The following is a 24,980-nucleotide window of genomic DNA, read 5'->3' on the forward strand; positions in this document are numbered from 1 at the left end:
ATGACCTATTTCGGCCTCGCGTCGCCGTTCACGATGACGGCTCCGTCGACCACCTCGTCGTCGTCCCCTTCCTCCTCCTCTTCTTCATCCGACTCGTCCTACACCTCGACCGAGTCGCACTCGCTCCCTTCGCACACAGCACAACCAGCCCCGCGGATACCGTCCGCCGATCCCGCCTACTTGTTCCCGTCGCGCTCGCCTTCGCCTATTCGCGCACCGACCTCGACTACTCCGCCTCTCCCGCCGCCTCGATCTCCCCGTCGCGCACCCTCGCCTCCGTCGTCGATCGACGCAGACTACCACTTCGACCCTTCGACGCAGCCGCTACCCGCGCCCCTCTCACCGCCCGCCAACTCGTTCGCACAAGCTCAAGCCGCCATGGCTGCAAACAACTCGTCTCACTCGCAGAACCTGATCGGGCACATTATCAACAACTCGTCCAAGGACACCCTCTCGCACCTCGAGTTTGTCTCGATCCTCGGCCTCGGTGCGTACGGTGTCGTGTACCTCGCGCGTGACATTGCCGCTCGGCCTCTCGCCCAGCCCGCGTCGCGTGCGCATCCGCAACTCGGCAACTTGCCCCTGTACGCCGTCAAGTGCCTCAACAAGGTCGGCCTCGACAGCCGCCAACGCGCGTTCCAGCGCCGCGAGATCGCCCTCCACGGTCTCGCGAGCCGTCACCCGAACGTCGTCTCGCTGCACAACGTGATCGAGGAGGAGACGTGCATCTACGTCGTCCTGCAGTTCTGCGAGGAGGGTGACCTGTTTGGCATGATCACCGAGCGCCAGCGCTACCTCGGCAACGACGAGCTCATTCGCCGAGTGTTCCTCCAGATCATTGACTCGGTCGAGTACTGCCACTCGAAGGGCATCTTCCACCGCGACCTCAAGCCCGAGAACATTCTCTGTCTCGACGATGGCAAGAAGGTCATGCTCGCTGACTTTGGGCTCGCGACGGGCGAGAAGGCAAGTGGAGACTTTGGCTGTGGATCGACCTTCTACATGTCGCCTGGTGCGTTCCTCTTCAGTGTCTGCAGGTGCGAGATGTCGACTGACTCGTGTTTTGTAAACAGAATGCCAAGGCGGTCTCTTCCAACGTCTCGGATCGTACTCGACCCCGCACAACGACATCTGGTCGCTCGGAGTCATCCTCGTCAACTTGACCTGCGGGCGTAACCCGTGGAAGCAGGCGTGCCCTTCAGACGAGACCTTCTGCGCGTACCTCGGCAACCCGGATTTCCTCCGCTCGATCCTGCCCATCTCGGAGCACACGAACCGCATCCTGAAACGTCTGTTTGCATTGAACCCGGCCGTGCGCATCTCGCTCGCCGAACTGCGCCGCGAGATCATGAGCGTCAAGACGTTCGTCATGACCGAACACGAACTCCGACATGCCACTCGTGCGACTCGCGAAGCCGCTCGAGCGTTCGCCGCGAGCTCAAAGGCGAACCAACAGCGTCAAGAGCAAGAGGACTACCGTCAGCAACAACAGGCCGAGCAGGTCCTGTACGAGGAAGGAGACGATATGGACGAGCTCGATGAGGAGCCGCCAATGGAAGTTGACGAGACAGTCGAGAGCACCTTCTCGACGAGCACTAGCGAGATCGATCTGCTCAACTCGCCCTACCTGTCGCCGTGGTCGAGTCAAGGTGAGCCTTGTCCATTCTTTCCCTTGCTGTTCTGCAGAGACTGACTTTTGTTCCTTCTTCTTTGACGCAAAGCAGGACCCTTCGAGGCCACTCCGACTCGACCAGAGCCTGTCACTCCGGTTGCGGCTGAGTCTTCGCGACGAACACCGCTCACACCGCCAGCGACTCCAAGACGCAGCGGCCGCACCGCGGCAGCACAGAATGCTCCCGCCGCCGCTTACCCGTCGTACTCGTCGTCTTCGACCCTCGCAACTTCGTCGAACGAGTCGTACTCGACTGCGAACAACCGCTACGCGACCCCGCCGCAACCGACAAAATCGGTCTTCTCGGCCTCGTCCGAGGAGTTCCCTCCGCATGCGCAGCAACAACAGGCCGTCGTCACTCCCCCTTCACCCGTGACGCCGAGTTCGAGACGGCGACGCTCGTCGGTCGTGACTCCTCCCCGTTCGCATCGTCGCAAGCCCTCGGCCGACTCCTCGTCCTCGTCTTCGGGCGCTTCGTCGTCGCAACCGCCTACGCCAACGGGCCCGGTTTCGTTCGCACACGCTCAAGCCGCTGGAATCGCGATCGATCCGTCCGCCGCGTCTTCGCTCAGCTTCAACCTCGGCAACGCCGTTCGCATCGCCGGCACTGACGATCACCACATCCTGACGTCCCACCTCGACGATTCGCTCAGATTCTCGAACTCGTCCTCTGCGCTCGACGGCGCTTCTTCGGTCGGGTACGCCGCATCCGTCTCGCAGTCATCGAACGGATCCAAGGCGTCGTACACGGCGTACTACCCGCTACTTGCCGATTGGGCCGACGCGGCGTCTTCGCAGCAAGCCAACTACAACGTCGTGTCGCTGCCGCCGCCGGTGATCCTGCCCGCGCCGGTCGATGTCAGCTCATCCGAATGGCCGGTCCCTCCCACCGCCACCGCCGCACCTGCACCACCTGCGCCCGGCTACTACACACGGGAAGAGAAGAAACCGGTCCGCCGACGCCTCTTTGCTCGCTCGTCTCCTCGAGTTCACTAGATTTATCCGCATACGGACAATCTTTCGCCACGAACATCGCATCTTCAAGATTCTCATCATGTCTCTCTTATCGCATCTCATCGTCGCTCTGTATCTCGCATCGCTTCTCTCATCTGTTCACTACTCGACTCGTCCTGTATCTACATCGAAAATGCCTCTTTTCACTGTCTCGATTTCTCATCACATGTCGTCGTTGTCCCTTTATATTCCCTTACATCAGTTACCCTTATTCACTCCCAAACCCCTTCTTACCGGAAAACAACACCAGTCCTACCCATACTCTTAATCTCTTCTTGTCTTTCCTGGGTCGGACCCAATTTTCGGTTGTCAAATCATTCTCTTGTCTTCTTTATCGATCTGTTGTTCTTTTCTTGTTGTCATCTCTCTCTCCTCCCTTGTATGTGGATTCGTTTTTCTACCTCTTTGATAGAATGGAAAAAAGAGATCGAATTTATTGAACTTATCCTCTTCAGGGACAGGAGCGCGAGTAACACGAGAGAGGAAGTTTGTCTTCACGGTCCAGTTTTTAGAATATAGAGAACTTGTTTTCGTACAGCTTCGATCCAAGAGTTCCACGGAAACGGGTTCACGGATCGATTTGATTTCAACATGGGTAACTGTGAATCACGGATCAGCTGCAGAAAGGGACATCCTGAGTCCTCCCCCTCTGCTCGGCATCGCACACCGTGGCACGATCAGATTTCGGTCACACCGAGGTTTCGTCGGGCGGGCTGATCAATCTTCGGTATGCCAGGTTGAGCGATAATCAAGACGTCTCGGTCGTTTCAAAACCGATTGTAAATGATTCGAATTCGAAACTCGAGACAGAGCGCTCTCGAAGAAATGGGAATCTGTTATCAACCGAGAATGATCCGCGTCGTCTTGGCAGGTCCCGGCGAGGTCCTGGTTGATGCGTACATGGATTCGAGTTGTTGAATGGCTCTGGATCGGTAGGCGAGAGTCTGGAAAGAATGTCGGGAGACTTGCGACGAGACAGGTCCTCCGTGGGTGTGGCTTGTACGGGCGTTCTAGAAAAGGCACTCGCAGGGCGTTGTGCGTCTACGTAGCATGGAAGACTTGAGGGCCGCGAGATCGAGACGCAATAAACTGATTCACTGAAGAAGAGAACATCGAGATTGCACGCGATCAAGGGGAAGAATCTACGCTCATTCCTTATACGCCGTCCTTGATGAGGTACTGCTGGAGACTCGAGAGCAGGGAGGCACCTGAGAGGGAGCGATTTTATGATGAGGCAACCCAAGGAATTCGCGCGCGCGTTTCGTTTCTCGATGAATTACAGTACATACTCACCTTGTTCAGAAAAGAGGCTATTCAAGACTCTCGTATTCAGGGAAAGGCAAGATGCGAGAAGAATTGCATTGACAGAAACAAACAAACTCCTTCCGAGAGTTTCAACAGAAACGAAAGGATCAGCCCAGTAAACCAACACACTCTTTTGTTTATAAAACAAGGTTAAGAGTTCATGGCGAGTGTGAGACCTCACATCGGTACTCCTCCCGCCTGTCCTCGACCAAAAGGACCCTCAACCCGGCCCAGCTCACGAGGAGCAGGTCCTGTAGGGGTCGAGGGGGCGAAGGACAGGGTGAGAGAGAGACGATTAGGCAAGACCACGAATGGAGAGTAACATCAGAGGAGTTTTGTTAAAACTCGGAAGGATGAAGAGAAAAAACAGAACGCGAGCGAGCGGCGGCGCGAGGTACTCGAGACGGAATTTGCGTGAATTCGACTCGAGATGCGAACGGCTTGTGGTTACCCACTGCCGAGCGAGGTTCGGCGCTTTTTTTTCCCCTCTGCGCGCCCGCCGCATTGCGCACCGCCAACACGCAAGCTCGCTCGCCTTTGCGCCCAGCTTTTCGCGCCGGCTCACCCGCAGTTCCGGGGCAGATTCGGATACTCGGAGATCCACCAAGAGTCGGACGATCGTACCGAGAAGTGTCGACAAACATCTCGCCGATCACACAACTCGCCCCTCGTTTCGTACTCAGGATCGGCAGAATCAGCAGCAGCATTCAATTTGGGATTCAGAAGAGCGTCTGTGAATGTAAGCGGCTCGTGGTCGTGGCCGGACTCGCTAGAATCAAATGTTCGTTCACTGATCAATCATCTTCTCCTGCTCTACAGCCTCTCTCTGTCGCCATGCTACTTCCTCGAGTGCTGCGGTGCAATGCTCTCAGTCGACTGCCTCGGTCTGCCCGACTCGCACTCGCGTCCGCTCCTTCGCCTCGATTTGCTTCGACTGCCACCGCCGCTTCCTCGCTCGACCTGCATCGCAATCGTTCGCCACTCTACACTGTCACTCCGTTACCTCCAATCCCACCGCCATTGCCCGCCGATGCCGCTGCGTCCGACACGCTTGGCTCGACAAATTCTCCTCATTCGGCTGACCCGGACCAACACACTCTCGACCATGGCCTGAGCCTGACGCAACAGTTCCCCGCCGCGAAGGAACAACTTGCCGTACTCAACGCGTGTCTCGCTTCTGGAGACATTGCCCGTGCCGAAGACGTTGCGAAACGCATTCGATCCAACTGGACGAAATCGGGCGAGATCGGTTCCATGTCGACCGTGTTGCCGTCTCGCGTTCACGCCGATTTCTTGAAAGCGTACTTTGTCAAGGCACTGCAACCGTTTGCACAAGCAGCGGATGCATCTGGAGCGTCGAATCGGACAAAATCATCAACAGCGACCGAAGGACGAGGCTCCGACGAGTCCGAGTTGCCTTCCCTGCTCGATCAGATCAAACATCCGCGATCGAGCGTCAACACGCGATCCAACATTCAGGCGAGCCGGTACATCGCGAAAGCGTGGGCGTACTTCGACAGCCTGCACGGACCCCAGTGGGACGCGTACGATCCCACGACTCGTCGTGTGCAACGAGGGGTCAACGGTGCGGTCGATGCCGCCGTGTTTGCCGCCATGTTCAAAGGTCTAGTTCAACTGGGGTCGAACGTGTACAACCCTTCGTCGTTGACCGATCCCGATCGAGTGTTTCGACCGATCACGTACCTCTTGCCGGCGATGCGCAAGGCCAAGGTCGACCTCGAAGCAGTCATGCGCGACAGCGTGTTTGATGTCGATTTGCCGAGTTACCTTGGGAAACTCGATCGAGAACAAGTACTCGATGCACTGCAGGAGACGGGTCGAGGTCGGGAGGGATGGGACGAATGGGAACGCGTCGTCGATGAAGTTCGAACTGTGTTGATTCGTATCAAGGAGGGCAGGAAGAAGGAACAGGACAAACAGCAAACTCCCGCTCCTGAACTCGCTCCGGTCATGTCTTCCGTCAGTTCTCTCTCTCTCTCGCTCTCCAACTTCTCCACCTCTTGTAGTACTGATATGTGTGCCTGCTCGCTGTTCAGGGGGACCAAGTCAACGTTTCGCTTGAAACGCTGCGCACGAACCTCTCGACGCTCTCGATGCCGATCCTCGCTGGCGACATGACGCCGACGACTCGACAACGGTTGCTCGAAGAATCTTCGTACGACGCCGCACGACAACTGTACCTGCACGAGATGGAAACGCTCGCGAAAGTCGGCAAGGACAAGGAGATTGGCATGCAGTCAAACTGGTTGCAATCGCTCATGCACGACTGGATGCGCATCCTCGAACGCGACCTCGTCAAAGCTTCGTTGGAGACGGGTCGACAGAGCCCGTGGGGCAAGGAACCCGACATTGAACCGTTCATGCGCCTCCTCGCTCCCGACAAGTTGGCGCTCATCACGATCGTCGAACTCATGCGATTGTGCGCCGGTAGTGGAGTCAGTGATGGAGTCAAAGCGGCGAGAGCGATCTTGCACATCGGACGAGCGGTCGAGAGCGAGTACCACGCTCAAGTGCTCAAACAAGGGTACACGAACAAGCAGTTTGAGCGCGAGATGGAACGACTAGGAGAAGGTTCTGGGAAAAGTACTCTTGAAGGTTCAGGATCTGGAGGCAGGAGCGCTCGCGAGAGTCTCGGGATCCTATGGAGGCGAGAACTCGCGAAGCGGGAGAAAGAGGGTGATCAGAGTTGGAGACCACAATGGACTCAAAGCATTCGCGCCAAAGTTGGAAGTATCCTCGTTTCGGCACTCATGGACGCGGCCAAAGTCGAGCGTTCGGCGAGACATCCCCGGACGAACGAGTTGGTGTGAGTTCTGCTTTTTGGAAAACCCGCTGACCCATGCCAACCCCCTCCAGAAGTTCTGACTTTTCGCTCTTGGGCACAGTACCGAGATCCAGCCGGCATTCTCCCACGCTTACCAGTATGTCCGAGGTCTCAAACTCGGCATCATCAAGGTCAACCCAGTCGTCGCCGAACGCATGGACCAAGATCCGCTCCGCGTGACTCTACACCCGAGGTACCTGCCCATGGTCGTCAAACCGAAACCATGGCTGACCTGGAACAGCGGTGCCTACCTCGTGCACAACAGTACGTCTCGCCCCTCCCTGGACACGAAATACCAGCGGGGTTTTCGAGACTGATTTCTTCTTACCTCGAATTTTACAGCTCAAATGGTTCGGACGAAAGACTCAGAAGAACAGCTGCGGTATTTGCAGCAGGCTTCCAACGCCGATACTCTCGACGACATTTTCAACGGTCTCGATGCGCTCGGCTCAGTTTCGTGGAAGATCAACCGCAAAGTGTTTGACGTCGTTTCGACCGTCTGGAATTCGGGAGAGGCGATCGCCGACATTCCTCCGAAAGATTCGCTCCTCGACCCGATCGAAGCCGAGGTCCCACCCGATGTCGACACCGATCCTCGTGCTCGAGACACGTACCGTCATCGCCTCAAGACCGCTCTGCAAGCTCGACGATCCGCGCACTCGAACCGCTGCGATCTCAACTACAAACTCGAGATTGCGCGAGCGTTCCGAGACGAGACTTTCTACTTCCCCCACAACCTCGATTTCCGAGGTCGAGCGTACCCGATCCCGCCCAACTTGTCGCACATTGGTGACGACATGTGTCGAGGTCTGTTACTGTTTGGGGAAGCAAAAGTGCTCGGGGAACGGGGATTGCGGTGGTTGAAGATCCATCTCGCCAATTTGGCCGGATTCGACAAGGCAAGCTTTGATGAGCGAGAATCATTCGCGATGCAACATCTAGAGGACGCCATGGATTCTGCCGACAAGCCCCTCGAGGTCAGTGTCTTTCCCTCACGACCCTTCTCTATACATTCCCTCACAGACGACGATACTGACCTGTACGGACCATTTACAATTCGTTCAGGGTAAACGATGGTGGCTCACAGCCGACGACCCTTGGCAGTGTCTCGCAACCTGCATTGAGTTGACGAACGCACTCCGCTCGGAGAACCCAGTCGAGTACGCGTGCGCTCTCCCGATCCACCAAGACGGTACTTGCAACGGTCTACAACACTATGCTGCGCTCGGAGGTGATCTCAAGGGCGCACACCAAGTCAACCTCGACGTCGGGATGCGACCGGCCGATGTCTACACGGGAGTTGCCGACATGGCGAACCGGGTGATCGCGATCGATGCCCAAAAGGGCGTCAACGAGGCAATCTTGCTCCAGGGCAAAGTGACGAGAAAAGTCGTCAAGCAGACGGTTCGTTTTTTTTTCAGCTCCATTTCGATCACATTACTCTGGATTCCTCGACTGTATCGCTGACGATCACTGATTTTGATTTTGCGTCCTACCAGGTCATGACTACGGTGTACGGCGTGACATTCATCGGTGCCAAGAACCAGATTCAGCGTCAACTGAAAGACCGCGGCGACATCCCCGCGGAGCACCTCTACATGTGCTCTTTGTACCTCGGACGACTCGTACTCGACTCGATTGGAGACATCTTCAAGGGCGCGACCGGCATCCAGACCTGGTTGAACCGCTGCGCTCGTCTCATCTCGAAATCGATCCCTCCTGCGCGAATCGAAGCGGCGATGCAAGCCGAAAAGACGAATGCGAGGTCGAAGAAGGCGGTTCCCCTCGGCCTCTCGCGAATCCCGAAAGAGCAGATGACGAGCGTTGCCTGGACCACCCCTCTCGGTCTTCCCGTCGTGCAGCCTTACCGCAAAGCCAAGAAACGTCAAGTGAGCCTGTCGTCTGGCTGACATTCTCCTCGTCAAAGTCAAGCGCTAATCGTCTTTCGAGTACCAGGTCACAACGACGCTGCAAACTATCTTTATTACGGATCCGTCGATCCCTACCGAGGTGGATCCTCGCGCGCAAGCAACTGCGTTCCCTCCCAACTTTATCCATTCCCTCGATGCAACGCACATGATGATGACCGCCCTCGCCTGCAAGGTGAGGCTTCTCGGGATTTCTGGCCTCACGCGTTTTCTTCCACCAAACTGATGTTCTCTCTTGTTGACCCTCGCAGGACAAGATCGCATTCGCTTCGGTTCACGATTCGTACTGGACACATGCATGTGACGTCGACGAGATGTCGGTGATCCTCCGTGACACTTTCATCGAATTGCACTCGCAGGACATCTTGGGCAAACTCCGTAACGAGGTACGGGATCCCGTTCTTGACCGATAACCTGCTGTGCAGGGCCCGCAATCGATTGCTGAACGATCTGTCTCGCCTTTGCCGTCTAGTTCATCACTCGGTATAACGGCCATGTTGTTCCGGTCGCCAAGATTCCTGCAGGACTGCGCTCTGTCGAGCCAGGAGATCCGATTCCTGCGCCGCCCGCCCCAACCGATCGCGATCTCTCGTCTTCGGCTTCGTCGAATGCATCGATCACGGACTCGTCAGCATCGGAGTCCGATGTGAACGCAGTCATTCAGGAACTCGAGGCGGAAGACGGTAGCGATTCGCTCTCGATCTTTGCGCAATCGAAGAAAGTGAAACGCGCCTCGTCGGGCGTGATCAAGGCTCCGTGGGACGATATCGAAGCCGACGAGGGAGAGGACGGGCCTGGCGCCGTGTGGAAGTCGACTTCGAAGAAGACCGACAGCAAGTTGGTCTACCTCGCCGACGTGCTTCCGCCTGCGCCCGGCAAGGGCGACTTTGATCTCAACCTCGTCCGAAGCTCGCCGTACTTGTAAGTTCATGCCCTCTTTCTGCTGCGATCGACTCGCTGTCTTTGCATCGGGCTTGCTGATCATTTCCGTCCTTGTGCCAAACAGCTTCAACTAGACTATGACTCACCCTGCTCGCTTTCGCACCTCTGGTGGACGGATACTGCACTGGCGCAAAGCTCTGGAATCCGACTGTTGTTGTAACCCTCTTCCACCATTCACAAGTAGCCGTACTGCTCTCCAATTGAGGAGTTAATCCTATCTCTACACGATCGACCCCGAACCCTGTCACCCAACTCTCTTGCTTGCCAAGCTGGCGGAGCCTGTTTGTCGCAACCTCAATACCCTTTGTCGTCGTTACTCCTTCTCATCTTTCTCGCGATTGCCTCTTTGCATGCATCTACAGAGGATATCACCCCTTTCTTTCAAAGCGACAGAATTCGATCGTTCCGTGTCGAGAGGTTTCTTCATTGCAGTTGAAGCATTGCAGAGAGAGGAGTTGCTGCATACTTTACATGCATCTCAGACAGGTCCATTCTGCCGAAAGGATCAGGTGACTGCCAAGGGTCGGGAACATATTTCTGAGTCGAGCTGGAATTCCGGTTTCGAGCTTTCGCACAGGCAAGCCGTTTTGCGATTTGCCGCGAACCGTTGGGGCGGATCACTGTTATTAGCTTTGTGAAGGGGTGCTTTCGCCCTGTACGTCTCGCCCTTCAAGCAAAGTCATCGGACGAGAACTCGCCCGTCATTGCGCGGTCGAGATGCATCCTTTCAAATCTGCAATCCAGAAAACCCCTTCGTTGCATTTTTATTGTCTTACAGGGCCGAAATGCAGATTCGATAGTAGTCTCGGTTGAGCACAACAAGTGTTCCTAGACTCCGCTCATTACTGAATCAAGAATCGACCGAGCGGGTGCACGAAATCAACGACAGGCTGAGCCTGAAAGGGTCGCACCGGCTCGTTCTTTTTCGCATTGATCTTGCAGATCAGGGTCGCGTTGATCCTGAGTCGCGTACCTCTCGCATTCTCGCTCTCTCTTCACTGTCGGATACTCAAGCGAGAAAATTCTAGAGCGAGGAGCTCCAATCAAGCTCAATCGATACTCGTCGTCCGAGCATGATTTGCTCGTCGTCTGTCGCTTAGCTGCAAGGTCATGGCCGGGCAACTGCAGTCGCGAGTCCATGCGAAGAGCTAAAAAAACGAGAGATTGAGGTGGCAAAATCCGGCAACACGAATTGACATTGCGATGCAAATTGACATAGGAAAGAAAAGCGAGACATCTACGTACGCGCGCGCGCGCCTCGCGTCATATCAACAGTCCATCACTTTGCACCTCGATACCGAACTCGACTTGAATCTGCTGGCAGAGCCCTTCTACGAGATCTTTGTGTGATCCTCATCCGGAATGGCCGCGCGCCGCTCGGCGTCCGCAATTGGCCGTTCGAATAGCGGTTTGAACGACGGTCGCAACGACTCGAATCGCTCCAGCGAGACTCGCCAAGACGCTCGGGTACACTTGGAACGAGATCGTGCAGGTCGTGTGCCAAGGATGGCTCGCATAGCTTCATCAACTTCGTCTTCGTCGTCTGCATCGCCCCCACCTCTTCGTCCTCGCCGCCAAACGACTCGACCACCGAGAGACCCGACGACAGAAGACGAGGAAGATGATCCCGATTTCGGCACGAGCCTGAGGAGAGAAGTCGCGCGAGACAGCGAATTATCGCACCAGAAGGGACGGAGACAAGTACCGGACAGACGCGACACAGACGACAACTATGGCTCGATTCGACGTACTGCGTCCGTCCCTGCCCCGGCGACGACCGCGAAGAGGAAAGGGAAAGCAAAGAAGGAACTGGATATCAAGCCAGAAGAGAGGGCACTCTTGCTTGGCATCGAGCCAGGGAAAAGCACCACGATGACTCGCTTTACCGCTAGGGGAAAACGGAAAACAGTCGAGAAGGAAACTGATGAAGACGACGACGACGACAACGACACGAGTGAGAGGCCCACGAAACCGACTTTTGATTGGGCTCGCAAGCGACGTGAGACGGAGAGGCTGCACAAGATCAAATACGAAGCTGTCGACTTTGTTGCGTCAGGTCAGTCTGTCTCTTGGGGAAAACATTGAGAACGTTGGCTTTGAAGGTGACGCTCATGTCCTGGCCAATCTTTAGCTGTGCAACGACCCGACGCGGAGACACCCTTACCCTGCGAAGTCGATTTCAGTCAAGAAGAAGTCCTGCGACATCTCAAACGGCGTTGGTGCAAAAAGGATCCGCTCGCGATGAGCGGTCGTCGGAAATTGCTCGAACAGAAATACAATCCGTTGATTCGGCTACTCAGTCAGTCTCTCTCGGACCCCTCGTACGTGCGAAGACGAGATCATTACTGACCATTCTGCAAGTGTGACAGATGTCAGGATCACCGTGATTGAGGATGGAGAAGACGCAAACGACGTCAAACCAGGCGATTCCGATCTTGCTTCTTCTTCGGACGATGATCGCTATTCTTCAGACCCGGATCTCGCCAAGAGACGGACTGAGAAGCGCAGATCTCGCCGCACCGCCGAAAATTACGTCGCTCGTCTCGCAAGCACGGACGACGAGGACGGTCACGAGCTCGCGGATCGGGAAAAAGGTTTGCAAACACAAATCAGCGAGATCTGGTCCACCGCCAGCACAACGGATTGGAACACTGATGGACTCGAAGGTGCGAGCGCAGTGTGGCCGGCTCCCGCATTCGCGTTTGGGCGTCAAGGAGACGTGTCATATGACGCGAGTCCCAAGATGGGAAGATCAAGCTCTCAGTGTGAAGACGTCAAACCCATCCTGAGCAAGTCCACGCGATCATCCCTGGACGAGCCTGCTATTCCGAGCGCAATCGAACTTGCCGACATCAAGTCACGCGTTGCGTCCAGCGTCAGAAACGTAGTTGCGATGAATGCCGACAGCGACGTCGACTTCGTCGAACCCGAGACTGAACCCTCCGACGTGGACGAGGCAGCAGTTGCGAATGATACCGTTTCGCAGATCTCGACTCTGACGCCATCCCAATCCGTCTGCAAAACTGCTGAGCAGATTGCAAGCGAGATTGAAATGCAGGAATCGCTCCTCCAGAAGCGGACCGACCTCTTACAATCGCAATCAGCAGCTTCCCAAGTCGCGTCCGGAATTCGAATCTATGCGAACGATGGCAGCGGACACGTCACAGGCGACGAGAGCGAGGAGATCGACGAACAGACACTCCGGATGATGAAGCAAGAGGCGACAAAAGTGCAAGCTGTAGACGAGCGAAAAGCGAAACTTGATCGCAAGATGAGCAAGCATCGACCAGATCCCGACGAAACGCAGATCAAGCCGCCAGAGGAAGTCGCGCAAGTGGAGGATAGAGGCGATGTTGCAGATCACGATTCAAGCGAGGAGCTCGAGGACGAGCCCGCGGCTTGGGAGATGACCACAAAGAAGGATATCAAGCGAGATACCAAGGCGAGCCGTCCCCATGGCCATTCAGCCTTGCGACAAGCACGCTGACGTTCTCTTGCGTTTCAGCCCAACCTCGTCTTGCCGTACTCGATCAAACGCGGCCGGCCCAAGTTTATTGTCGAGAGTCTCGAACAGCATCGAACGGGACCTCATCTCCTCCCATCTAACGGTAGCGAAGACGGTGAGATTCCGGCTCCGATCAACAAGTTTCTCAGGCCCTATCAGAGGGAAGGAGTCGAGTTTCTATGGGGACAGTGGCAAAAAGGCATGGGAGGCATTCTCGGAGACGACATGGTACGCATCTTTCTGCCCATAATCGAGAATCCCCAATTGAGCCTTGGATTCCTTCGATTTCAGGGTCTCGGCAAGACGATTCAGGTCATTGCGTTCCTGTCTGCTGTCATGGGTCCGTACTCTTTCTTTCCTGAGGCCTGTTTCGTCTATGAAGCTAAAGTTCATGGTGCTGCGGCAGGCAAGAAAGGGTTCAGCAAATTTGACAGTCACAAGCGCAAGAACGCAATCAATGCGAGCGATTCTGACATTGCGACCCCGTCGGACCTCGGGCCGACCTGTCTCATAGCATGTCCTGCATCGGTGCGGAATAACTGGGAGCGCGAATTCGCCACTGTGAGTCATCTTTGCTTCTCTCGGGCACGGAGAGATTCTGACTCGGCTATGTAGTGGGGCTACTTTGACGTCGCCGTATACGAGGGGACAAAGGAACAGCGAGCCAATACTCTACTGCGCTTCAATCGCGGCTACATCGATGTCTGTAGGTGCTCTCAATTGCTGCTACTTCTCGGCCATCGCCAGTCTGATCGAAACCGTGGATCATAGTGATTGTCGGGCTCGAGAGCGTTCGCGACCAAATTGAAGACTTTAGCCGCCTCGATATCACTCTCCTCATCATCGACGAAGCGCACCGTCTCAAGAACCCCAAAGCGTCCCTGACGCGGGCGTTTCACCAGTTCCCAACGCCATTTCGCTACGGGCTGACCGGGACCGCCATCCAGAATAATCTGGACGAGTTGTGGTGCCTTTTGACGTTTGCGAACCCTGGTCAGGTTGGGAACTTGAGACAGTGGTACGTCGATCGTAGGATCACGTCTCGATCGTCTGGATTACATTCCTGATACAAGCTCGTCATTCTTGTTAGGCAAGACCTTGTCACGAAGCCCCTCAAGTTTGCTCAGCAACGGGAAGCGTCGGAACAGGAACTCGCACTCGGTCGTTCGCGGGCGAGTGCTCTCGTCGGTCTGCTCTTGCCACATTTTTGGCTTCGTCGGTAAGCCCTTACACCGTCGTTCTGCGATCATCCCTGTCTCTGAAGTTGCCTATATGCTTGCATTCGATCTTGACAGCACAAAAGAGTCGGTTCAGCTGCAACTGCCGCGCAAGCGAGACAACATTGTCCTCTGTCCGCTCACCGATCTGCAGAAAGCTGTTTATCGTCGGATTCTCGAGGTTGACGATGTTCAACTCATGCTCACGGCCGACGAGCCTTGCTACTGTGGCGAAAAGGATGCCCAAGGTCTGCCGTATCGGAAGGGGAGCTGTTGCGAGCAAGGCTGGACAAAGGTGCGCCTGTTCAGCGTTTTCAAGCTGCCGTAATGTAAACGAGGCTCATTCAATTGTCTGCGTGCGAGCAGCTCATATTCAAGGTAACCTTGGTGTGATTCACCACTCATTCGGACATGACGCTGACATATCTGTTTCGTCGCGGTGGCAGTACATTGTTCTCTTTCAGAAGATCAGCAACCATCTCGCGTTGATGTACCCTGGTAAACTAGCTTTTGCATCTGTCGAAAAAAGAAGAACCACGAACTGAGATCTGTTTAACATCTAGACCGGTCGGAGGCCGAGAGCAATCCCGAAAAATATCAGCAGGATCTCCAGTGGATCAGAATCGCGTTTCCTGACGACTATGAGAAACGGAAACCAGGTCGTATCGCTTTCGCTGACCCTGATCTGTGCGGGAAGTGGACGGTGCGCTTATAGCTTCCGCTATCTATCATGGCCAACACTCAATCCCTCATCCACAGGTTCTCTGCGAGTTGCTCGATCTTTGGTACAGAAACGGAGACAAGGTTCTCATTTTCAGCATGTCACTGAAAGTCCTCGATCTCCTGTCGGATTTGATGGAGACGACATACTACAAGTATCTGGTCCTCGATGGCAAGACCCCGGCCAAGACTCGTCAGTTCTTTAATTGCTTGGTCCCCTCGCAAGCTTGCTGACTGGCTAGTCTCACTGCAGGCATGGATCTTGTTGATCAGTTCAATGATCCGGAAGGCGACAAGTTTGCGTTTCTCGTATCGACTCGAGCTGGTGGAGTTGGATTGAACCTGAAAGCGGCAAACAAGGTGCGCTAGTGGCTTTCTCCTGCCCCAAAGCTGATCCAGCTGAAGACATCAATGATCTTACCCCTACAGGTCGTCATCTTTGACCCGAATTGGAATCCTTCTCACGATCTGCAGGCCATGGGTCCGTGTTCTCTTTTCAGCACCGTCTCATTACGATCAGATGCTGATATTTCGACCCGACCCTCAGACCGGAGTCACCGTCAGTCACACTGTTTCTACTGATTTGATTCGAGACCAGACTTATCCGAATGATCACATGTGCAGGTTTCGGGCAGACCAAGGAGGTCGATGTCTATCGTTTGATAGGTGCGGGCACGTGCGTTATGGTTGCCTCTATTTCTCGATCTGGGACAGCATTGACCGCCTGATTAGCAAACAGTCTCGAAGAGCTGATCCTCAACCGCCAGCAATACAAGCGCGCTCAAGCCGGAGTGGGCTGTGCGTGTGCCGCTTTTCTCGCTCTCGCACCATGCTAGCTTCTGACCTATTTCATGGTTCGCAGATGATGCGACGTCTGAGAGGCGGCTGTACTCTGGCGTGCAAGGCGAAGGCAAGGAGAAGCAGGGGGAACTCTGGGGAGTTGCCAACATTTTCAAGTTTTCCGAAAACTTCTCGCTCCTAGAGATGTCGATCCGTCAAGTGAGTCCTTTTTTGTTACTTGATCGTGCTCCAGAAGGAGAGGCGCTGAGCTTTTTTTTTCCTGACATGTAGATGCAACTCGATGAAATGGAATACGCGCTCACGACCGAGCTTGACGACGACGACGACGATGACCTGGACAGACGACCAGGTGTGACGCCAGACTATGGCGACACTGCAAATGCCGAACACATTGTCGCGCAGGTGACGGGACTGAAAGCAAAGGACGAGAAAGAGAAAGGTGCATCTCAAAAACGCCAAGTCTCTGCGCCGGAGTACGCGGCTGACCGGTATTTCTGTATCGCAGATCTGACCCCGGCTCAGATTGAGCGTGCACGAAGACACGAGGAAGAGCAAGCCAAGATTTCCGCCATTCTCGGAGGGCGAATCACGGTCCAGAGTGATGCGACCCTCGGCGGCTCGAAAGTCGAAGAGTTTCGGTCGCGCGAGGCCCTCAGAGTGCGGGACCCTTTCTTTCTCGTCGAGCGGGCTCAACAGAGAGCTGATCATCACATGCAGATTGCGATGGGCGCGAAGCCTCGAGCGAGACCTCGACAGTCGACCGTTGGCCCTGCTCGAGCGATTCGTGGAGCTGATACGAATGGCGTAGACGCACGCAAGGTCAAACGTCCCTTGTCGAGCGACGAAGACGAAGACGACCTGCACGCGGCAGGAACCAAGTACGATCCATACAAGCGCGGCAAGAAGGTCCAAGCTGCTCCCTCGCGCGCATGATTCGATCCCATCTCCCCTTAGCTCTTTGTCGACTTTTCTACCACCCTCCTTCCCTTTCCCCTCCTATTCTCCTGAATCTCTTCGACCTGTCACTCGCAATCGTCATTAGACATGGCGATTGCATTTCTTTCTGCTGTTCCTTGGGGGTCTCTGTCCTTGTTGTTGCTTCCATCTTGGTCTCGCTTGCTCGCAATCCCTTTGCTTTTGAGAATCCTGACAGCGATATCACTAGAGGGTACTGAAGGTTTGATTTCAAAAAACGAAGAGAGAGAGAACCGAGAGAAACCAGGTGACTCAGTTTCTATATACAGAATTTGCCCAAGGGATCCCGAAAAAGCACTTGCAAAGACACTAGCCTAGTGCACGAATCTCTCACCAAATGAGGTAGCCTATAGAGAAAGCAGGTGTGAGCAAGAGGAAAAAGAAAGAGAGTGCGAGAGACAAAGATTCTCAAGTCCCGCAAAACTCACCTCCGTCAACGTAGTTCGAGGAACCGGTCGTGTACGACGAGTACTTGGAGAGGAGGAACACGGCAGGAGCGGCCTGCTCGTACACCTCGGAGAAGCGGCCGAGGGGAACTTCCTTGCACTGGTTCGCACGGAGGTTCGCGTCCATGTGGCTCGTCTGGTCCGTCTTGATGAATCCAGGGTTCAAGTTGTTGACGCGAATGCCGTGAGGCGCCCACTCGGCCGCGAGGCAGCGCGAGAGGTTCGACACGGCACCCTTGGACGAGTTGTAGAAGACTTGGGTGATGGGCGAGTTGACGATCGTGTCCGACATGGACGACACGACGACGATCGAACCTTGTTGACCGCGCTTGATCCAAAGGTTAGCGGCGGCTTGAGCCGTGTTGAACACACCGAGGACGTTGACGTCAAAGACCTTCTTGAAGTCGTCGGCGGTGAGCTCGAGCGCGGGCTTGACGACCGAGATACCCGAGTTGGCGGCGACGGCGTGGATAGGTCCGAGGTCCTTCTCGATTTGGGCAAAGGTCGACTTGACCTTGTCCGAGTCTCCGACGTTGCACTGGTAGGCTTGAACCTTGCCATTGTACTTCTTGGCGAGGTCGGCAGCGACTTGTTCGGCGTCCTATTTGTCCGAGTGGGAAAACACGTCAGCTGTTGCTCCTGCAAATGCGACCAAAAGAGGTTCGAGCGTACCTTGGCCGAGTTGTAGATCATGGCTAAACAATGGCAATAAAAAGACACCGAGCCGGTTCAAGAGAGGTCAGGAGAGGTCAATGACGACGACAGAATGGTATGACGTACCGACGGTAGCGTTGGCGTTGAGGAGAGCCTCCGAGATACCGAGTCCGAGACCACGGTTACCACCGGTGACGACGACGACCTGTCAACGATGCGCGATCAGCATGCGATCGACAGATAACTGGGCAATCGAAAGTCGACTCACTTGACCCTCAAAGTCGATCGCGAATCCCTTGTTCTCGGGCGAGAAGGGGTTGGGGGGAGGGGGAGCTTGCGAGACAATCTTGGTAGTCGACATGGTCAAAGGTGTGTTGAGTGGTGTGGTGTGGGGGAGAGACTGCAGCGACGAGACAAAGCGTGAGTGCGTGCACGAGTGACGTGGCAGGGTCCGACAGGGCTCACGTGTTGGGATGCGACGGGTATGGGAAAGAAAGAGAGAGAGAGCAGAGCAGAGGCCGCGCGCCGAGGAAAAGGAGGTTCGACTCGGTGAAAGAATCGTGCACGTCACTCGGTTTTTCGGGAATTCGCGCGCCTTGTCTGAACTCTGGGGACACAGTCTGGGGTACCGCGCTTCTCCTCTCGCATTCGCTCACTCTGATCGGTCTCAGCGAATCCAAGCGACAGCCTCCTCTGACGAAACCACTCGACAGTCGAGGGATCTCGATCTAATCAGCTTGCACCTTTGGTCGCGCCCACCTCTTCCGTAGTCTTTGCTAATGTAGTCTATGTTTTCACGAGATATGTAGCCGAGAGCAACAGGAAAAAAAAAGAAATCTCCCCCAAGGCAGTGACACGTCGTCATCCTTCGACAGAGTTCCGATCCAATCCTGCGATCTTCCTACACCGCCTACAGTACATACGATTGTTCACGTCTCAATGATCGCACCTCCTCCACCACCTCCACGCGCGCGCACTCCGCTCAATGACCGCTCGAGTTCTCCTTCGCCGAGTATTCAATCGAGACCTTCGTCACCCAACTTTCTCTCTCAATCAACCAACCGATCTCGACCTGCACCGACCTTGTCCCTCGGAGCTTTGTTGAACGATGTCGAAACCCTGAAACACCATCCTACATTGTTCGCTTCAACCGAGTTTCAGCTGGTCAAACCAGATCAAGATCCAAATTCACCTCGCATTACACTCGAAACTCTCCAACGTGATGACAAACTCGTCGATCAACTTACGCGGGAGCAAGCAGTCGAACTCGCAAACGAGATTCTCGGCAAAATCGAACACGCGAACACCGCCGTAGATCAACTCTTGAACGAACGTGACCGCGGTCAGGGTCAAATGGCGCGGGTCGATCACGTTGAAGAGTGGACCGAACGCGTTCGTCAAGGGCTAGGAGTCTGAGGTACATCAGTTTTCGCGACTCTTCTGTCTTTCGATTGCCCTGCTCATTCGCCTTTTTCCCCTTGCTCAACAGCGCAAACAGCTCGCTAGTTTCTGGCACAATCGTCAACACCTGTTGCATTAGCCGACCCAGAACTCCTCGACAGAAACATGCTCACCGGTGCATCACTCCAACAAATCGATCCGACTCTGCGGCTTACTCGATCTACTGCATGGACCGGGGTCAGGTTATCCTGCATAGTACAGGACTATGCAAGTCCGGACAAGAGCGCGCTAATGCCGACGGGAAACAAAAGATCTGGAACATCTCATCCGTAGAATTCCTTTTGACCTGCCAACCGTGCTTTCGCAACGCTCGCAAATCTTCAACTCATCTTTGCTCTCTTACGCGCCTGAGACCGGCGACAAGATTCTGCTTCTGAGATAAGTGCGACGATCGTGAAACGAGTGGCAGAGGCGAGACGTCGAGACTTTGTCATCTCGACAGTTGGCACTTGACACTTTACCCTGAACACCTCGAATACTACTATGCCGCTCTCACCCCACGGCTGAAGCAATTTTCCACATAAAGTCAGGGCAGATGTCGGACAAGGAGGGGTTCCCGTCTGTGTAGAAGAAGGATTCTGAGATCTTCTCGAGGGGGCCTCTGCGGCGTCCGTACGTCCGGCCATGACTCCCCTTGTTCTTCTCCATTCCACACTCTCTTTGTTCCATCGCGGCAACTTGTCCTCGACAGCGCGATCCCCCTCCCCTTCTTCGAAAGGGGTCGCATCCGTGAATCGCCTTTCATCTACCGGTTCCTGTTCGGCGAGCAAAGCTTCGATCTGGTGCTCGTCACCGCTTTGGCTCAGCAGCATGCCTTCTTGCTCCAACAGCGACAGTTGTCGATCAAATGAAGTCGCTGGCGGTGTGGCTGGCCCTTGCACGAACAGCATGGATTACTTACAAGGCGCACGGCGGTTCCTTCTAGCTCCGTAATCACCTAGTGCAAGTCCCACCTTTGCGTCCTCTTTCCACGTAGTCTCACCCGGGCACGACTTCTTCTTGACCTTGTTGAATGCGAAGACGCGACGACAGCACAAGACGCCCATCGGATGGGAACGCAGGCTGGACACAAAAAAGCATCGCAAATAACGATCTCGCCTGAACAGTACGCATTCATTCTCATCTACTGTATGCCATCTGACTCGGTTGTCAAAGTCCCATACTTCCCCAGCTCGAGCATAGTCCTGCCTCGCTCGCTGCATGGCTTGTTGGCTCTCGGCTCGTCTTTCAGCCTGCGCTTGCAGACGTTCTTGCCTCGGCTTTTTGGCGAGGATCTCGTGAAAAGGCCTGTCGGACTGGCCGGGCTTGTTCGAAAGCGTGTATCTCTCGGAAGCTCCTTCGAAGGCGTCTTCATCGGCTTGCCAGTCAAAAGAAACTCGGTCGAAAGGGAGTGCGAGGGATTCAGCAGCTTCATTGCTCAACCTTCCAGCGGGGCCCACGATTCGCAACGTCATTTGGGATTGCCTCTTCAGGTGTAAGCAATGAGGCTACTGAATCTCTCGCAGTCCGATTCGAGCGAGTCTCTTTTGCCGATGAAGACGCCCTGGAAGGTACTCACGAGGGGTCCAAGCTCTTCAACAAGCCCGACCAGTTCGACAAGCCTTTTCACGAGATTCCCGCGAGAAAGCGGAGCCAAGAACGTCTGCAAGCGCAAGCTGAAAGACGAGCCGAGAGGCAATGAGCGACGAGGCGTGCATGCCCGCGGGAAAAGTATCGTTCAAAAATTGACTTTTGCATCTCATATTGCATACTGTAATGCGGCACATTTCTGTTGATCGATCTCGTCCACGATGCTTGACAAACGTGCGAGATCGTTTGGCACATCGAAGATTCTCTTGGGCTTGTCAGTTGGCCGAGCCGCCAGCCAACTCGCTCGCCTTGCGCCTCGCTCGCCTCGCTTTCTGCGATGTCGTGTCAAATGGATCGGATGAGTCCGTCCTGAGGCAATCCGAGCTGTTCAACTGCCGCTGAGTCGCGCGGCTGCTCGGGTTGGAGGTGCCGGCGCCCTGCTCTTGATCTTCCGCGACCGGTGCGCCTAGCCACTCCGGCTTCTCCTCATGGCATGTAGAGCAGTCTTGGTGTGCGAGTCTGTCATGGGAGAGTCTGACATCGGGATCATGGGATCATGGGAGTAGAAGAGAAGAGCACTGATCAAGGGGGCCTCTGCGTCGTCCGACCGTCCGTCGCTCGCCTTGTTCTCCCCCGCAGTCGAAGCTCTTTGTCTCCTCCCTGCACCTTGTCACAGACAAAGAGATCTCACCGGAATCCCGCTCAGCGAGCGAAGCGTCAATCTGTTTCCTTCGCCGCTCCGACACAGCAGCATGCCTTCAAGCTCAAACGGCGACGGACATCGATCAAATGGAGTTGTTGAAGGAGCGGCTGATCGGCGCACGACCAGCTCAGACCGTTCAGATGGCGCACGCCGGTTCATTCGAGCCGTGGCGCATCACAAGGACCCGTCCCGCTTTCGCGTCCTATTTCCGCGTACTCTCGCCAGGGCGCAGGACTTTCTCGCCCTCATCGATGCCATGGAAGCCAAAACTACCGCTCAAGAAGCCGAGCCGCAGGGAACTGAAGCCGAACGCGCGACCGCAAAAAAGCGAACCGCGGACAAGCGGAACTCTCAGCTGTAAGCAGCCATTCTATACTCTATGTCATCTGACTTGGTTGAATCGAGAAATCGAGCTGTGAGCTGAAGAGCAAGAAGCGGCCCTCAGGTCTTTGGCGCCCACGAAGAAAAAGCGAAAAGAGAATAGGCGCCACTCGTCGAGTCTCGCATTAACTCTCTTGGGCGAAGACACCCTCGAAGTCGCTGGAGGAAAAGAAGAGGGGGTTCAGGAGGAAGAGGCACTTGACTCCTCGAGGTCAAGCGGTGAAACGTCCGTCCCGAGGGATCCAAGCCCATCAACAAGCCCGAGCTGAGATGTGAAACTCTTGACAAGTGCGCAATCAGACGACCCGACCATCTCGTATCCTCCACTTTCAAGAGTCTCGGCAAGGCATCGCGCTCGGGCGGAAGGCGAGACAAGGAGGAAAGGAAGGAATGCTTGATTGACCGCGTGTTTTCCGGTTTGGGATTCCTGGTCACTCTATCTTGAATCTGTCTGTGGAGTCTGTCTGTTGCGGTTGCTATAATATATCTGTCGGTTGTCTGATTGTCTGAAGAAGAATCCGCTTGATCATTCTGCAATGTGTCTGCCCTTAGAAGTGAGCGAGCTGCAACCGTTAATACCGTATTGAAAGCTCTAGCCTCTGTACATGATTATGAAGAGCCCACATCCTGAGAAGTACATGCGGAGCAAGAGTATGGAGGTCGACTCTCTGCCAGTCGCGTCCTGACTTGTTTGCGCCCTGACACTCCCAACACGTATGAGATAAGATTACATGAGCATGTATTCTACACGGGCTGTTCGGTCAAGAAACAAAGCGGACAGGTCAGCCAAAGAAGGTCTGTTTACATGAGAGCGGTTTACTCACCGTCAAGAGCGCCTCATTGAGCCGGAGCAGGTTGTCAATGTTGGTCATCGAGATCCTCTCAAACTCATAGTAGGTCTCGCGCGCGACACCACCAATGTGAGCTGTGAGCGTCACATTGCGCTGCAGTTACTCAACAGGATCGTCAGCGATAGTACCCATAGCCGTCGTTGCTGCGTAGCGAAATGTGCTCACCATGGCAATCAGCTCGGGGGCGACTTTTGGCTCATTGTAGTGCACGTCGAGACCAGCGCTGATCAGGTGGCCCGATTGAAGTGCCGAGATGAGAGCTTTCTCATCGATGACGGCTCCGCGGGCCGTGTTGACGATGCGCGTGCCGGGCCGCATCGCAGCCAAGAAAGAGGCATCGACGAGGTGATGAGTCGACTTCATATAAGGCACTACACATCGAGGGTTCCAGAGGACAGGTCAGTAACGGAATCGACGAGGGGCGAGTTCGTCAAAGAGCTCACCTGAGAGCGAAATGCAGTCTGCTTGTCCCGCGAGCTCGAGCAGGTCGCCTACAAATTCAGCTCCAAGGCGTTCCTCCACTTCGGCACTCGCGCGCATGACGTCGTAGTACTTGATCTTCATCCCCAACCCAGCCTTGCCAGCTTTCCTCGCCACCTCCTTCTGAATCGCTCCAAGTCCAACGCATCCGAGAATTTTGCCTCTTGGGTTCACCCCAAGTTTCGTGATTTCGTTGTGCACTCGGTCAAAGGTTTCCGGATCGCCCGTTCGTGCGGCCCACTCGGCGAGTGATGTGAGGCGGAAGGTGGCCAGAATCAGAAACAGGGCAAGGTCCGAAGTGGCCGTGTCGCCCGCACCGCGCGAGTTGGTGAATTGAATACCACGCGCCTTGAGTGCGGGAACGTCGGCATAGTCGTAGCCGGCTCCACCCGCCGCAAACAGACGCACAGACGAAGGGAGAAGCGAGACCAATTCGGTATTCCAGGGTGAGGGCGTGTTGCCCGATTCGACTGCTGGTTTGAGGATTGCCGCAAAGTCGCCAAACCTATCGACCAAGGACGAGAACAAGGGGAAAGGAAGGAGAGGGGGTAGTCAGCACAATTCGAGCTCGACATTCGCGCGAGTCAAGGGGAGGTTTAGAAACTGACTTGTTGGCTCGGAGCGCCTCTACAAACTCGTCCCTGGTCCGACTCGTGTCGGCGACCACGTCAAAGTTGCGTTGGAATTCTTCCCACTGCTCAGTCTGGTACAGCGGCGGTTCGCCGAGGAGGAGCACGCGGGGACGGGCGGAAGACATGGTGTGGGCTGAGATTGTGTTAAGCGCTGATCAAGCGGAGGGTTGCAGCAATCGAGGCGAGCAACAAGGCAGACGAGGTGTCGTTTCGGCAGCCTCGCGCTGCCGGTGGTGGGGCAAACACGCATTGGGCTTGCGGCCGATTGTCGGAACAATGTCGGGACAATTTCGCCGCGGCTGATCTTTGATGCTGCCCCGCGCGGAACGTGATGTGTGTGGGCCGCAGTTGCTTGGCTGGCGAGCACTCAAATTGTGAAGTGTTTCTTGCCACGAGTCTCTGAGAGAGAGCAACCTTTCGAAAATGTTGACAACGATTACTTGTCTAATTTAAAATTCTCATTCTTATTCTGATTACAATTGTGCCTTGCGATTTCTCGTCAGCTTGATCCTCAAGACCCTCCACCCGAGAAACGGCCGAGACTGTCGTGCCAAAGTTGCCGTGCCGAGATGTGCCGAGAGACGCAGAGGCGGGTCAATGATATCGCGCAGTGGGGCAGTAGATGAGCACGTGATGCGATTGCAGGCGATCGCGGCTCGAGCACGAGAGAATCTCGTTCTCTCGAGCCACCTTGAAGCTGCATCGACATGATTGCATCGAATCAGTCATACCAGATCGACTAATAGAAATTTGTTGGGCGATCCTGCTGAACCGATCTGAGTGGTCACCCAAGCGAAAACTAAAGCTGCGAATCCAAGTGAGGAAGCGTTGATGCTGACCTACCTTCGCCGCCTCTATCGACCGTCATGACGAAAGAGA

General features: G+C 55.1%; 6 protein-coding genes across 6 annotated transcripts; 4 read left to right on the plus strand and 2 right to left on the minus strand.

The window, feature by feature from the left end:
* On the plus strand, window positions 1–2,668 carry JCM15063_000031 (serine/threonine-protein kinase; the record flags this gene model as incomplete). The annotated part of the gene is made up of 3 exons (XM_076680896.1): window positions 1–1,012; window positions 1,074–1,649; window positions 1,725–2,668. The coding sequence occupies 3 exons, from the start codon at window positions 1–3 to the stop codon at window positions 2,666–2,668; spliced, it is 2,532 nt and encodes an 843-aa protein (XP_076531974.1).
* Window positions 2,669–4,825: 2,157 nt separating this feature from the next.
* Window positions 4,826–9,780, plus strand: RPO41 (DNA-directed RNA polymerase; the record flags this gene model as incomplete). Its single annotated transcript, XM_076680897.1, has 10 exons — window positions 4,826–5,971; window positions 6,049–6,818; window positions 6,898–7,100; window positions 7,179–7,813; window positions 7,902–8,240; window positions 8,336–8,725; window positions 8,793–8,939; window positions 9,016–9,150; window positions 9,237–9,685; window positions 9,771–9,780. The coding sequence occupies 10 exons, from the start codon at window positions 4,826–4,828 to the stop codon at window positions 9,778–9,780; spliced, it is 4,224 nt and encodes a 1,407-aa protein (XP_076531975.1).
* A 1,432-nt stretch (window positions 9,781–11,212) lies between these two features.
* JCM15063_000033 (DEAD/DEAH box helicase) lies at window positions 11,213–16,882 on the plus strand (the record flags this gene model as incomplete). Its single annotated transcript, XM_076680898.1, has 21 exons — window positions 11,213–11,762; window positions 11,838–12,005; window positions 12,076–13,058; window positions 13,212–13,439; window positions 13,503–13,551; window positions 13,618–13,772; window positions 13,827–13,917; window positions 13,983–14,229; window positions 14,302–14,430; window positions 14,507–14,723; window positions 14,875–14,926; window positions 14,992–15,131; window positions 15,188–15,341; window positions 15,402–15,508; window positions 15,578–15,629; window positions 15,696–15,707; window positions 15,773–15,824; window positions 15,888–15,946; window positions 16,011–16,147; window positions 16,220–16,388; window positions 16,455–16,882. 21 exons carry the CDS (start codon window positions 11,213–11,215, stop codon window positions 16,880–16,882), a joined length of 4,179 nt encoding a protein of 1,392 aa, XP_076531976.1.
* Window positions 16,883–17,254: 372 nt separating this feature from the next.
* On the minus strand, window positions 17,255–18,385 carry JCM15063_000034 (uncharacterized protein; the record flags this gene model as incomplete). The annotated part of the gene is made up of 5 exons (XM_076680899.1): window positions 17,255–17,271; window positions 17,353–17,971; window positions 18,043–18,065; window positions 18,151–18,229; window positions 18,293–18,385. The coding sequence occupies 5 exons, from the start codon at window positions 18,383–18,385 to the stop codon at window positions 17,255–17,257; spliced, it is 831 nt and encodes a 276-aa protein (XP_076531977.1).
* A 578-nt stretch (window positions 18,386–18,963) lies between these two features.
* Window positions 18,964–19,440, plus strand: JCM15063_000035 (uncharacterized protein; the record flags this gene model as incomplete). Its single annotated transcript, XM_076680900.1, has 1 exon — window positions 18,964–19,440. One exon carries the CDS (start codon window positions 18,964–18,966, stop codon window positions 19,438–19,440), a length of 477 nt encoding a protein of 158 aa, XP_076531978.1.
* A 3,442-nt stretch (window positions 19,441–22,882) lies between these two features.
* JCM15063_000036 (D-mandelate dehydrogenase-like dehydrogenase) lies at window positions 22,883–24,226 on the minus strand (the record flags this gene model as incomplete). Its single annotated transcript, XM_076680901.1, has 5 exons — window positions 22,883–22,891; window positions 22,963–23,082; window positions 23,155–23,360; window positions 23,433–23,974; window positions 24,078–24,226. The coding sequence occupies 5 exons, from the start codon at window positions 24,224–24,226 to the stop codon at window positions 22,883–22,885; spliced, it is 1,026 nt and encodes a 341-aa protein (XP_076531979.1).
* Between the last annotated feature and the right edge of the window lie 754 nt (window positions 24,227–24,980).

The sequence above is a fragment of the Sporobolomyces koalae genome (genome assembly GCF_050403365.1).
Source record: "Sporobolomyces koalae JCM15063 DNA, S_koalae_JCM15063T_v1_ctg48, whole genome shotgun sequence".
NCBI classification, from domain to species: domain Eukaryota; kingdom Fungi; phylum Basidiomycota; class Microbotryomycetes; order Sporidiobolales; family Sporidiobolaceae; genus Sporobolomyces; species Sporobolomyces koalae.